Here is a 14,299-nt window from a genome sequence, read left to right on the forward strand (position 1 = left end):
TTTGTTCCTGAAGAGTTTGCTCTCCTGTGAGTTTTGAATGGCATGAGTGGTCCAAGCACTTGCTGGGAACTGGAGGTCCATCTCATCTCCTTGGCAGATGCCCTAGGCATTGCTCATCAAGGGGGCAAAGGTTGGCACCTTCATAGCCAGATGCTTAGTGTCCTACCCTTTGTGGGGATTGGGGGAGCGGGGGCAGAAGTATCTGGTGATAGCAAGATCAGTAGGGCGCAAGGACTATTTCAAAAGAATTATGATTCGGGAGGAAATTTGTTAGCAAGATCTTAACTGAGAGGAGCCGCTGGTTACTGGGAAGGTGGAAAAGGAGGGATGAGGCAGCAGAGTGTGCGCACGGATGAAATGAAGTTATTAAAATGAACCCACCCCCTGTGCAGGCGGAATGTGTGCCAGGCAGGCCAGCCCTCCAGCTGTCGGCAGCATCTGGCTCTCCGCAGGAGGAGAGGAGCTGAAGGGGTTGGGTCAGAGTGCCCCTGGCCCTGCTGACAGTTCAGCCAGGCTAGATGGGGAAGGAGCCCAGCACAGCCACAGGGCTGAGGGAGCTGCTCAGGGTCGGTGTCCATTGTGAATCCACAGGTGGGACAATGCAGCAGAATCCAGCAAGCCCAGACCCTCAAGGGCAAGGCCAGGCCCCTGTCCCCAGGGTGGGAAGGGAGTGGGAGGCATGGAGGAGCTCTCAAATCTCTGCTGAGGAGAGATGCCCTGGGAAGCACAGTGTGGCGGGTGGGTGGGGAAGAGGCTGGGATGGGAGCATGGGCTCCAGTCACTTGCCCTTCCTGGGTCACTTCCTACAACCTGGGGCGACAGCAACGTGGCTTCTATGGCCCCACGAGCTCTGTCTGTGCTGTGAGGGCATAGTCTGTGCTGTGTGCTGCTGGGCAAGGGAGATAGGCTGGGGATGGCCAGAGCACCCTAGGACTCTCCTCACTCTGGCGACCTGGCCGCAAGGGATGCAGGAGGCCTGCATGCCGCCCTCCCAGGAGAGCAGACCTCGAGTGGCCTCCAGAGAGGGCACCACGATCTTGGCTCCTGCCTTCCCCTCATGGAGCCCCAAAGGGCCCAGCTGACTCCCAGATGAGGTGACCTGCTGTGGGCCGGAGCACAGGGATGGCTGCTTCCAAGCCCCTACTGTCCTTCCCCCCCCACCCCGGCCTGTTCCTCCCCAAGTGTGTTAGACTGAAAACCCAATACCCCTGATTCTCTGATGGGACCCTTCCCAGGAGACTTCTGCAGGAGGAGCCACTGGAAATCACAACTAGGATAGAGCCTTGGCAGTGTCTCCTCGTCTCAGGGAGCCAGAGCCAGAAAGGGACTCAGAGGACATGTGTGCGGCCCTCAAAGTGTGGTCCCTGGGCCGGAAGCATCAGTGTCTACCTGGGCATTCGCTACTCGTTAGAAAGGCAAATCCTGAGGCTGCACTCCAGACCTGCTGAATTAGACTCTGGGGTAGAACTCAGAAGTCTGTGCTTTAACAACCCTCTTGGTTCAGAAGCCCACCCACATTTGAGAACCTCTGGGCTGGGCAAGCTCCTCATTTTATAAAGAATGAGAAGAGAACCAGAGGACAGTGGACTTACCCAAAGCCACAGAGCAAATATTGACAGAACATTGGTACCCCAGTGGGCCCACCCAAACGGCGACCCGGGAAGGTGACCAGGATCACCCACCCTGTGTGGCCCACCTGCCTGCTAGTTCTTCCTTCCCAGGTGCTTGGCAAATGCCAGGCCCACCCAGCATCTGCCCAGCTTCCGGGGCTAGGCAGGGGTGGGGAGGGAAGCCCTGGAGCATCAGCTCCAGCAGCTGTTGGAGCCCCGCAGCTCCGGCCTCAGGAAATGTCCTGCTGTCATCTGAGAGACGCCGGCCAGACACTGGGCACCCGGGGCCCTCCCCCAACCCCCTGTTCCCAACAACTCAGAGTCCGATATCCAGGAAAGCTTTATTCCCTGCTTGGTGAACGAGAGTCTGCACACACAAGTTGACCATCAGGTGATTTCACAAACCCCACCCCCCACCCCCACCCCCACAGACAGACACTACGGGACAGGTCCAGCACACCCACCACAGTGTGGCCTCGCCAGCCCCGAGCGGGCCACGAGGGAGGCAGCATCTTTATCCAGGCGGGCCCTGGGCTGATGGGTGAGGCTGGCTGTGGAAGGGTCACTTGCTGGATAAGGTCACTCCCAGAGGAGCCAGCAGGGGCAGGACGGGGGAGGAACACGTGGCTCACGGGTGGCTTCCACCTGTGGCCTTGGTGCCGGGAGAATCGCAATCGTCCTTGTCTTACGGACAGAGGGGTACTTCAGCTCGAGGGTGGGGTGGGGAGGAATGGCAAGAGAAGCGATTTTGGAAAGGGGAGGCCTGGCTAGGAGCAGGTTCCCTCTCTGCCAAAACATCAAAGACTCCAAGGGTCACCACTTCCGCCTCAAGCCGAGCTCAGACCATAGTCCAGGATGAGGGCTCAGGGCTGCCCCCTGGGTGGGGCTGGAGAGTTCCTGCTGCTGGCTGCCAGGACGCCCCAGCTCAACCATCCTGCATTGCTCACTCGGACCACATTGATGAAATAATCTCCTCATTGCTCTTCTTTCTCAGGATGGCAAGGAGGGAGCCAAGATTTCAGGCTCCTCTCAGTAACTATTGGTCTGTCTGCCCCAGGGGCTTCCTGGACCTGGCATCTTTCTGTCGCTCAGTGGGGAAGCCCTGTGAGGCCACCCAGAGAACCCACTTCTCGGCCAGTGCTCCTGTGTCCTGCTCGCTCCACAGCCTCAGGTTGGGGCCAGCACCTACGACCCCTTCCCCACCACCTGAGACCTGGTTCTGGCCACATTTGGCCTCTCCTCCTCTCCACCCTGGAGCTCCCTGCCTGAGGCCCCTTCCCTTCCCTGCCCAGTATCCAGACAGATGGCTTCCTGTGTGGGCAGGCCTGTCCTTCCAGCCCTGGCCTGCCCTTTGTGGCCTGCCCAGGGTCACCCAGAGGGGTAGTAGGGAGTATCGCTGTGGTAGTTGTGATCCGGGCACACCTTCTGGACTAGCCTGTAGTCCGTGCTGTAGAAGGCGATGTAGACGCAGACGACTTTGAAGGGCTGGGAGCAGCTCCAGGTGGCCGAGCTCTGAGCATGGTCTCGGGAGCAGGTCTTGGCTGGGTCGTGGGTGCAGAGCGAAATCCGGCGGCCCCGTTCCACCTTCTCCCACTCCATCCGGCAGTTGAAGATTTTGGAAGCCTTGGCTTCAATGAAGATCTGCTGCTCCTGGTGGAACTCTACAGCTTTACTGGGGGGCACAAGGCTGATGGAGATATTGCCCTGGCCTGTGGCATTGTGTCGGAAGTGGACACTGAAGGTCCCGTTGCCGTGGTCCACGATCTTCCCCGTGACCAGCAGGTTCAGGGCTACCGTCTTGATGTTGGAGTAGAAATCACCCCAGCCAAAGATTTTCTTCACTTTGGCTGATGGCGGGGGGCTGTGGTTTGGGCGACTGGGGGGCTGCCCAAGGACCCCCCATGCCTCCCCAGGTGGAGCCAGCAGTCCTAGGAGAGTAGAGTTGGCCATATGGCGGGATTTAGGGGACATGTGGCCCCGCTTTCGAGGCATCCGGGGCCGGGCCTGGCTCTCAGAGTCATCATGCTCAGGGTCCTCTGAGCCTGGCGGACCGTCATCCTGGCCGCAGATGACCTGCGGAGGGAGTTGGGAGGAGAGTGAGCACCTGGGTCTTCCTTCTGAGGACTCAGGAATTCCGGTCCACCACTCCCTACCACCAGCACCATCTCTCTGCCCCTCCCTTCCACTCTGACTTGGGGCCGAGGGGCCCCGGCACATCGCTCACTTACACTGGGGGTTGGGTGTGCATTCTGGCCTGTGTCATGGTTCCATCTCATGTTCTGACACTCAGGTCACCCCTAGCTCCTCTCGCCACTGTGCTGCCTCTGGCCACTATTCAAAGTCTGGAAGGATGGTGGAGAATTCTCTCCAGGGACCAAGGATGCAGAGGTACACAGCTTCTACTCTTAAGAGAGCTCCAAGTCTGATGCGGGAGGCCCAGCTCCTGATCTCGGGAGAGCTTTCATCAGACCGCAGAAGTACACCCCTCTGTTGACAGAGCAGTTGTCGTCTAGGAGAGATACAGCCTCCGCCTCTGTGATATTCCCAGGCTAACGGGGGCGGTACACTGTCTGCCTTCAAAGAGCCCCAAGTCAGGTAGGGGTGCTCTATCTCTCTGCTGAGAGAGCCCCTCGTTTGACAGGGGAGGTACAGCCCTTGCCTTTGGGAACTTTCTAGTCTGTTGAATGAGACACCATTCCTACACTGGGAGAGTTTCTACCCTCAGAGGCAAAGAAAACCAACAGATGATGGAAAAGAAAACAGAACCCAGTGAAGTTCTCTCTCAAGTACAAATGCGGTTTAGGTTTTAATGGGAGGATTTGAGGGAGACCTGGGTGAGTTCCATAACCAGGATGACCAAACTCCACTGATGATAACACGCCAGGATACGACATACTAGGAAGGAGATCTTATTCCCATTTCACAGATGGGGACACCTGACTCACAGTTTACATCACTAGAAGACTAAGTCCTTCAGGGTCAGTCCTCCTGATCCACCATACTCCCAGGCTCTCGGACCAGATGGGTCCTTCTTCGGGAGTTTTATCCAAACCCTACCCTCATCTGGGATCTCTGGAAAGCTCTGCGGAGGCTCAGTTGGCCTCTGCTGCATCCACTCTACTGACAGGCAACATCTGGGGAGGCTTCTTGAAGGAGCTGTGGGGAGGGCCAGCAGGACAGCCTGACAAGCTCAAACACAGGACAGCTCAGAAGGGCACCGGGGAATGGACCAGGTTCCCTGAGGACAGCTGCCTGGCGTGGGTATGCTCAGCTTTTCAAGAAAGGCCCTCTGTGTCTCATAACCAGCACCAGGTGTACCAGCTCACAGCTGGGCAGCATCTGGATTTGCTGGGAGCTGGGATAGGATGTGGAATGCCTGAGGCTGTCATACGCACGGCTACAAAGGGGTTCGGGGTCTTCATGTCCCCTGTTCTGGCCCTGGTCATGTCTGTGGCTGTGCGCGGTGTCCCTGCCTGCCAGGACCCAAGGGTGGGGCAGAGGGACAGCAGGAGGGGAGGGCCGCGGGGCTGGGGTCAAGGCAGAAGACGTGCGCGTGTACTTAACCCTGAGGGGGCGGGGGGGGGGGGGGGTCACAGCTAAACGGCTGGAGGATGAAGAGAAGGGCCCTAGGGGAAGATGTGACAAGGGAAGGGTTCTTCCACACAATGGCAAAGGGGATTATTGTTTTGAGAACACCCAGATGTGGGTCTGAGGCTTCTCCACGACAGGATTGGTAGGTGGCGGTCGGTCGGAGGGGATTCGCGCCCTGAGCTGGGGTCTGGTGTGGATTCCCCGCGTCCTGGGCCGCCAGGAAGGCGCGAGCGAGCGCACGGGGAGCGGGCTTCGGGCGCTCCGCTCAGCTGCCGCGAGCGCCCGGGGCGGGAGCCGCCTGCCCTGGTCCTGTGGGGCTCGGGCTGCGCGCAGCCGGGAGAGGAGAGGAAAACAACAGGCGAGGAGGGAGGGAGCGGGAGGGAAGGCGGGAGCGAGGGACGCGGGGGCCACCCCCCGCCTGGGCCAGCTAGTGCGCTGGGGGCCCCAGAACGCGGGGCCCTCCGGGTCCCTCCGCGTCCCCGAGGTCACGGAAGAGCCCATACCCTCTACCCTGGCAGGTCATCAGCTCCACAGCCACCCTCCACCACCCTTCCGCACGGCCCGGGGCCCGGGAAGAGGTCGAGTGACCCTTGGCGACGTCTGCGGGCATTTTCCCTCGTGCCCGTCGCACCTCCCGCCACCAGCGGCCGAGAGGGTGGGCCAGCCCAGCACCCTCTCCCCGCCCCTATTAACCCTTCCCGTACAGTCTCCGGCCTCGGACCCGCCCTCTCCCCCAGCCTCGAGGCTTCTCCTCCATCCCCGGGATGCTGGGGGGAAGGGAGAAAGTTTTCGGGCTCGGAAGCTTCCCGCGCTCTCCCCCAGTCCTCCCGGCCCCCGCCCCTCCGCGCCGCTCCCCGCGGATCACTCACCAGATAGAGGCTGCCCTGCACTAGGAACACGAAGCAGCAGCGAGTCAGTTGCATCTTCCTCCTTTGCTCTCGTGCCCCTTCCTCGCGTCTGTTCCCTTCAGGGTCCCAGGCCCTTCCTCACCCCTGCTCGCTCTTTCAGGCGCGCCGTCCCATGCTCCAGTCCCCCGGCCCCTGGCGGCCCTCCGCGCGGCCAGCCGCCCAGGACCGACCCCGCCCGCTTCGGTCCAGCTGTGCAGTCGCCGCCCCCTCCCCTGGTCCAGCTGCGCGCGGCGCGGCCCCGTCTCTCCGCGACCAGATGTGCGCCCCGACCGCCTCGAAGGGCCCCAGCTGCGCGGTGGCTCCGCGGCTCCAGATATGCCCCCTCGGTTCCAGCGGCGTCGCTCTCGCCCAGATGTGTTGGGGACCCGCGCGCGCGCTCGCCCCAGAGCTAATTCCCCAGGCCAGATGGCCCCTCCCGCCCCGTCGCGGCGCGCCCCCTGGCGGACGCCCCTGGCCGCGCCAAGCCCCGCCGCCGCTACCCGCGGTGCCTCCCGCCAGACTGGAGCGCTCCTGGCGCCCAGGCGGCTCCCGCTTCCTCGTCCCTCCCACCACCGGCGGCGGCGGCGGCGGCAGGTACTGTGAGCCCAGCCGGTACCTCCGGAGTTAACTCCTCCCCTGCCGGCCCGCAACCCGGGGATTTAGGACGCAGGGGGCAGGATTTGGGGGCGGAGTTTACTCCGCGAGGCAGGGTGGTGACCTCGGGGATAGGGACCCTACTAATTCCAACCCTGAGCAGGGCCCCTGTTCCTGGTAAGGAGCACTGAGAATCTGCTGCCCTGCCCTGAACCCCAAGAGACCTGGAATTTGAAAAGATTATTTTTCCCAAACCCCATTACAAGAGAGCCAGAAAAGAAGGTCTTCCTTATTGTAACCTGACTCCACAGCCCAAAGTCCACTTCTGTCTGCAGGACTTGCTTTTGTGCTGGGGGAAGTTCTTCTGGGTGTCTAGCCTGTACTCCTTTGGTTATAATATCAATTCCTATCCTCTTCTGCTTTACTCAGAGGGGCTGGGATAACCCTCCCCACCTCCCCCCAGTACCTCTCAGTCCAGTCGCTGCGACAGGAAACTTGACTGGAGTCTTGGGATGAAAAGGCAGCTAGGGGCCAGGCTGGATATCTGGGGCTGTGGTCAGGGGTAAGCCTCCTGAGAAGCTGAGACGTGAGGTGAGCAAGTCCCCTGGAGGCTGTACCTCCATTCTTCACTCTGTCCTTCCTGTGATCCAGGGAGTCACAGGCTGGGATGTGGGGCTCCTATGCCAGCAGGGTCTCTGTCTCAGGTTTCTGCAAACCTCCAGGGCAAGAAGGAAGAAAAAGACCCTCATTCGAGATTGCAGAGTGGGGCCCATCCCCCATTGCCCCACATCTCCACGTTGTCTTCCTGGAATTGCAGGGCCCCTTTAGTCCTTAGAAAAACCAAAGGTCAAGTCCCAGCACCCAGCACTTCTCAGAGGCTGTGAGGCTGAGGAGGTACCCCAGCATTTGGAGTGGCCCCAGCCTGGGCTCGGCCCATGGGGCAGGGTGGGTGGGCACTCTGCTGTGGCCCTCGAGGCCCAGCTTGGTCTCTGGCTGCAGCCCCCAGCACGCACCCAGCCTCCTCCCCCACCATCTGCCAGGCGGGTGCATGGGGAATGCAGATGAATCTTAATATCAGCCTGGGCCAAGTGCGATGAGGGAGACAGATTCTGCAGAACCCAGACAGCGTCACGGGGCCCCCTGCATTCCCCAGGCACCCTGGGCAGTACAGGAGACAGCAGCCCTTCTCTGGTGGTGGTAGGGGGTGTGCATGTCTAATCAAAGACCACCCCCCACCCCACCAAAGCCAGGGGAAGAAGGAACAGATAAATCTTTGTCTGGCCTCTGAGCCTCTGGTCCGGCTGGAAGGAAGAAGCTGTCGGCCTGAGCGTGGGCAGCTGGTTCCGGCGCTCAGCCAGGCAGAGGCGTAGCTGGGCCCACTCCTTGTCCATCTCCAGAAGGTCCTATCCCCAGGAGAGCAGTGTGACCCAGCAGAAAGAGCACAGATTTTCAGGCCAGACAGTCCTGGATTCCATTCCGGGCCTGGCTGTGTGACCTTGGGCAGGTTGCTTTGGTTCTCTGAAGCCAGTTTCCTGATCTGTTGTTGCAAGAACTGAATGAGACAGAATGTGCAAGCAGAGCACAGGCACGATGGCTGGCGGGCAGTCATGGCGTGCAATAAAGGGAAGCTCTTTTCTACTGCCCACACATTTGCTCTGGCTGAGCCTCCTGCCAGGCTTGCCCTCACTGCCCTCTCAGTCCTTCCTGACTCTCTTCCTTCAAGTTTCCACTCCGCATTCATCCATCAACCATTGGCCAAGCCTGTCCTTGGTGCCAGGCACCAGGCCAGGGGTTGGGATACACAGATGAATGGAACTCCATCCCTGCCCTCAAGGATCTCACTGGCTAGTATGGAACTTAGACATGAAAATCAATGATTATAACTCAGTGTGGTGAGTAGAAAGATCCTTCCAGCAGTCAGTATGGATACTCCAAGGAGCGTGTGGGTGTGGGGGGAGAGGGATGGCTTCCTGGAGGAGGTGGTGCCAAAGGACGAATGAATGGTCTAAGATCTGGAGGCTAGAACCGGAAGCAGTTTGCTGTTACTGGAGCTCAGAGGGGAGGGGAGGAAGTTGGAGCAGGAAGCTGGGACCAGCTGACCCAAGGTCTTTCCTGTGGGTCAAGGGGGTTAGGACCTTGAAAACACTTTGAAGGGTTTTAAGGGGGGGGTGCTGGTAATTATAGTCAGATTTGCATTTTAGAACGTTTTGGAGAATTCACAGGAAAGAGGAAAGACTAGCACTCTGGAGGGAACCAGTTAGGGGATAAATGCAATCTGGGGTGAGAGAGATGGGGAGACTGGAAACATGCTGGGGAGGCAGATCAGGATTGAGTTGTTGCTGAAATAAGGGAGGAAGGGAGACAGGGAGTCAAGTCTGATAACCAAGTCTCTGCCTTGGGCAGTAGGCAGGATGCTCTCTGAGGTGGGCATTACCAGCGGTGGGGAGGCAGATTGGTTCCAGGGGAATGGGGGTTGGCTTTGGTCAAGTCAAGTCTGGGTGCTGTTAGCCAACCAAAGGCAGAACAGAGTCTATCCTGGGGTACTGGGAGTGTGGATGTGCAAGTAGAACAAGGGGCTTGGATGGATTTAAGGGGTGGGCAGAGGGCAGAAGCTGGCAGCCAGGCGCAAGGAGGGTTTGTGGGCTGATCCCAGAAGCAACAGAAGCAATGGGGCTCTCACATGAGTGTGCAAAGCTGAGGCAACTGTACACATGCAGATACCAGGTCCCACTCCAAGGTCTGCAGATGGGAGCTCAGGACCATGCATTTTTGCCCCTTTCCCAGGTAATGGCCTCTGGACTTTGATAAACTGGTGTGTGGGGAATGTCAAGAAAGAGGGAATGAGCAGCAGCTCACAGGAACAGAGCAGCCTGTCATAAAAGAGACTATAGGGTTTGTCAGAGGGTCCTCTGGGAAGTGGACCCAACACTGTTTCTTCCAGCTGCTTCCAGGATGGGAAGACAGACCACAAATTCAGTGAACTCTGCACAGCTGTGCTGGAGGTAACCCCAGATGTGTCTGCCATTCAGGGTCACCTCTCCATATCCCTAACCCTCTCACCCATCACACCCTGCATACAGCAGATGCTCAATGAAGAGGGCAGAACTCAATGTGCCAGTCCTGCCCCCTGGCCCCCAGCCTCCTTGGTGCCTACTTGCACCCTGGATGTGGGTTGGCTGGGCATTTGCTTAGCACTTCTGATGCTTTCACTTGCTTCAGTCTCACCTTTGGAAGAATCCTGTCTGTATCCCTCCTCTCCTCTCTGCCACTCCAGTGCTGCAGTAAAGAAAAAAACACAGGGGTGCCTGATCAGTGCTTATTGAATGAATAGGAAATGGGGCTCCTGATGGTTTGAAAGGCAGAGAATGGATGCCCTTGAGCCAGCTGGAGCGGAGAGGTCGCAGGCGGGAGTAGATCATTGTTGCTAACAATCTCTCCTGTTTACCTGGAAATTTGCAATTTTTGAGTGTTATGATAGACTGCTATTAGAGGAAACCAGGGGAGCCCAGAGGGAAACCCTAATTCTAATGAGGGGGCCAAGGACGAATCCTAGAGAAACTAGTCTTATGATATGTGAATCAGCTGAGGTGGGAGAAGGAAAGAACCTTCCAGGCAGAGGAAGCAACTCATGCAAAGGCCAGAGATGAAAGAAAGGCTGGGAATGGGGTTCTGATGAGGACAAGATGAAAGATTCATTTGTTCCACAAATAGTTATCGGATGTCTACTTTTATGTTGGGTCCTGGGCTGGGTGTGGGGGTACGTACGGCTGTGATTGGGAGATGGCAGTCCTTCAAGTGGAGAATTTGGGCTCTGGGAGAGACAGAGATTAAATACCTAAGCATATGAAGACACAAGCTCTGAGATGTTGGCAAGTGGTGTGAAGGAAGAAGACCAGCCAGTTCTGAGTGAGAGAGGAACTAAGGAGGGGTCCCACTTTCCCTGGAATTGGTCAGGGGGAGCTCTGTGAGATGTGCGGTTTCAGCTGGGATTGGAAGAGTGAGGAGGCCTCACCAGCTATCAAGCTAGGGAGGGGCCTTCCAGGCAGAGGGAACAGCGCATGCTAAGACTGAGAGCCTAGGAAGAGTTTGGTGCTTTGGAGGAGGTGAAGGCAACGAAGGAGGGGGAGTGAGAAGGGGGCAGAGAGATGGGCAGGGCCTGGATGGGCCCAGGGCTTTACAGGGCTGGTGAAAGGTTTGGGTTTTGTCCTATGATTAAGATGTTTTGTATTACAAACTTCTAATTTACAAGTTTTAAACCGGAGCAGACTTGCACTTTAGAATGATCACTAGAAAGATCACTCTGCCGGCAGGAGATTTAAGAGAGTGGATGATGCTAGGAGCTAGGAGGTGCGGTGGCCTGAGTTAGGGCAGATCCCTTGGGGGTGGAGAGGAGGGGGTGGTCCTGAAAGACACTGAAGTAGTGGGATGAAGAGGAGTTGGGCTCTAGGACAGTGGTTGAGGAGTCAGAGATGCCCCCAGTTTTCTAGCCCAGGGACACAGAATGAAGGGCAGGTTTGCGGGAGGATGCAGTGCCCTGCCCTGGACAGGTGGTGGTAAGTGCTTCAGGTGCTCTGGCGCAGTGAAGAGCTGAGTGCAGGGCGAAGGTCCCACTGGAAGGTCCAGACTGGGAGGTGTGCAAACCTCGAGAGTTATCAGAAGTGAGAATGTGAGGGACTCCCAGACAGTGAGGGTACACAGCGGGCTGCCGGGGCCAGTCAGGCAGGGAGGAGTGACCACAGAGCGGGAACAGGGGAGCCAGGAAGCAGACGGGAATACCCCGGCCCCAGAGGCCGGAGTGAAGCTGCCCACTAACATCCCACACTGTGCCTGCCTCTTTGAGGGGTCATTTTGTCTGTGCCCCTGCCTCTCATGGGACTCTCCACCCAGGAGGGCTGTACACCACCCACGTGTGCTCTCTTGAGAGGAAAGGGTAAGAACGTGAGGTCCAGGATCCCTGGATTAGGGCCTGGCCCTGAGACTGGCTGTGTGGGTGATCTTGGGAGAACATCTTGTCTTCTAGGGGGGCTGGCACTGCCTGCCTAGGGAGCTGGCACTGCCCCTCTCTCCGGGTGAGGACTGCGAGGGTGAGAACATCTGGCTCCCAGTGGGCACATAGTACCTTGATCTTTTGTCTGCACTGAGCTGGTGGAAAGAGCTTTGTAAACAGTGAAGCTTGAACATAAGGAGTCTGCCTGTGCTCCTTTCATGGTACAAACCAGAATGTTTGGAGGTGAGAAGCAAGGGGAAGAAAACAGGCCCTGGGCCGCTAGACCGCAGGGCACCTGGCAGGGACCCCACACCTGGCACCAGGTCAGCTGTTCTCCACCTGTCGGCTGGACCCAGGTCGCCGTGGTCAGCGCCAGCTCCCACCGGGAGGACGCGGAGACCGCGCGGGCGTGTCGAGTGGGACGCAAGTGGGGTCACCGCGCCGCCTGGTGGTCACTTGGGGCACCTCCTGGGGGCGCTTTGCCGCGCCAGGAAGATGACGCCGCACCGGCCCGCTGTGCTGCTCTCTCTGTCTCTCTCTCGCGCCAGTGCCTGGCGCCCAAGCGCTTGGTGGAAACTCCTGAAGCCAAGGGAGGGCCTGTCCGGCTCGGAGGCGTTGTTGAGCAATCGCGCTCTCGAACCAGATTGCCTGGGTCCCAATCCTGCATTTGCCACTGTGACTTGGGTAAATGCCTTCACCTCTCTGTGCCCAGCCTCTTCATGCGGATAGTTAACAGTATGCACGTATGAGTTTGTTGGGAGCCGCGTCTGGCACATAGAAAGTGCTCAGTAAGTGCCACCTGTCCTTATATTTGCATTCGGTTACTCATTCAACCTCAGGTGTTCACGTCGCTGTCGGATCAGGAGCTTTGCAGGGAGGCCGCTCGGGGGTAGTTATGGTCGCGACTGAGTCAGGGAGAGGGGTCGTCCACCTGGGCACAGAAAGGGAGCCTCGAGTTCTTTATTTGTGAAAGGGTCAGCATAACATCCGTAAGTGAACAATTCCCACTTTCTTTTCACGGAAGAGGCGCAGGGTGGGCGGAAAGGCGGGGCGCCCCCAGGTTCCAACGCTCACACGCACCCTGGCCCTCCAGTTCGTCTCCACTCCAGGTCACAGCGGCCAGAATTCCGGGACACGTGCCCCTCTGGACCCCCGACGGACATTGGGTCCAGAGCACCCAATGGCAGCCCTCTGGAGGTCGAGGCGTCCTTCCTGCAGGGTCCCTGGCACCCCGCATAGAGCTAGCGGGGGCCCGCTGCCCACCAGGCATCCAGAGGGCCTGGCTGCGCCTTCCATTTCCAGGCCGATGGTGACGCCTAGCGGTGGAAGGAAGGACTACCGGGACCTCCCTTCCATTTAAGGAACTCCTATCTAAACTCTTGGGCACCCCTAGGTGGGGGTGAGGGGGAGTGGCGGGCAGTGTTGGGGGGGCATTGAGATGGGGAGCAGACACTGTCAGGGTGATCCCAGAGGTGAAGGGTTCCCAGAGCAGCGCTGACCTGGGTTTCTGCTGGGGAGATGGGATCAAAACCTTCCAATTCCTAATCTGATTAAAGATGGGGCAGGGGTGGTCCAGGGGCCCTCAGGAAGGGTCAGGGTTGGAGTGGGAGCCCAATGAGACCCCAGAGAATTCAGGAGGAAGACTTCCATAGTATTCTCTTTCCACCCCGTTTGGGGTCATTACTGTTCCCTCCAGTGCCCCAGCCCTTCCCAGATTTCAATGTAGGGTGGTACACTGGGGGATGAGTCTGGGACTGGCCACAGCCTGAAAGGGACCTTGGTCGGGCAACTCCCAGGAAGGGTCAGTGCAGCTGTGAAGAGGCAGCAGGAAGGACACCATGGAGGTGTTTCCTGAGCGCCCACACCTGACTAGGGAGTCTGCTGCCTTTCAGGCTTGGAGGGCGGGGACTGACCTCGGCCCAAAGGCAAAACCTACTCACCCTTGAATGTCAGGCCCTGAATCAGCCAACTCTGGATGTGGGATTTCACAGACTGCCAACTCCAAGGATGCAGAGTCATACTCCTCACACCCTGGACCATGGTCTTGCCTCCTGTGCTCCTTCTTCCTTGAAGGGCCCCACCATCTACCTCGATAGAATCTTGGTGCCGGCCTTACCCCCAGTCTCTCTTCCTGATGTCCAGTTGTGTCTCCTCCAACCCGCTGGAGGCTTCAGGACTCCATCCCTGCTCACTAGGACCACAGCAGCCTGGAAGGGTCTCTCCCAGTCGTTCCTTACTTACCCCAGAGTCGAAGGAAAGATGCAAACCAGATGATCTTCTGTTTCATATCCTTGGAGGACTTCCTACAGCCTCAAACTAGCCAAGGCATATTGAGAACACTCATGAAATGGTACCCAAATTCTCTCGTTTAATCACACAACACCTCCATGGCTTCCTTCCTGCTGCCTCTTCACAGCTGCACTGACCCTTCCTGGGAGTTGCCCGACTAAGGTCCCTTTCAGGCTGTGGCCAGTCCCTAGTGGGGTAGGTTCTGTTATCGCCACATTTTACAGATGGGAAAACAGAGACTTCAGGAGATAAGGTGGCTTCCCCAGAGATCCATAGCTAATACTCTTTAGAGCTGGGATTTGGACCCAGGCAGCCATGGCACCCCACTCCAGCACTCTTGC

The 14,299-nt window shown here is 58.3% G+C and overlaps 1 protein-coding gene across 1 annotated transcript; it reads right to left on the reverse strand.

The window, feature by feature from the left end:
• Positions 1–2,009: 2,009 nt before the first annotated feature.
• On the reverse strand, positions 2,010–6,153 carry NXPH3 (neurexophilin 3). Its single transcript, XM_061391440.1, has 2 exons — positions 6,071–6,153; positions 2,010–3,683 (listed from the first exon to the last, which is right to left on the reverse strand). Exons 1-2 carry the CDS (start codon positions 6,122–6,124, stop codon positions 2,979–2,981), a joined length of 759 nt encoding a protein of 252 aa, XP_061247424.1. The 5' UTR covers positions 6,125–6,153; the 3' UTR covers positions 2,010–2,978.
• Positions 6,154–14,299: the final 8,146 nt, after the last annotated feature.

This window comes from Bos javanicus, chromosome 19 (genome assembly GCF_032452875.1).
Source record: "Bos javanicus breed banteng chromosome 19, ARS-OSU_banteng_1.0, whole genome shotgun sequence".
In the NCBI taxonomy this organism is placed as follows: domain Eukaryota; kingdom Metazoa; phylum Chordata; class Mammalia; order Artiodactyla; family Bovidae; genus Bos; species Bos javanicus.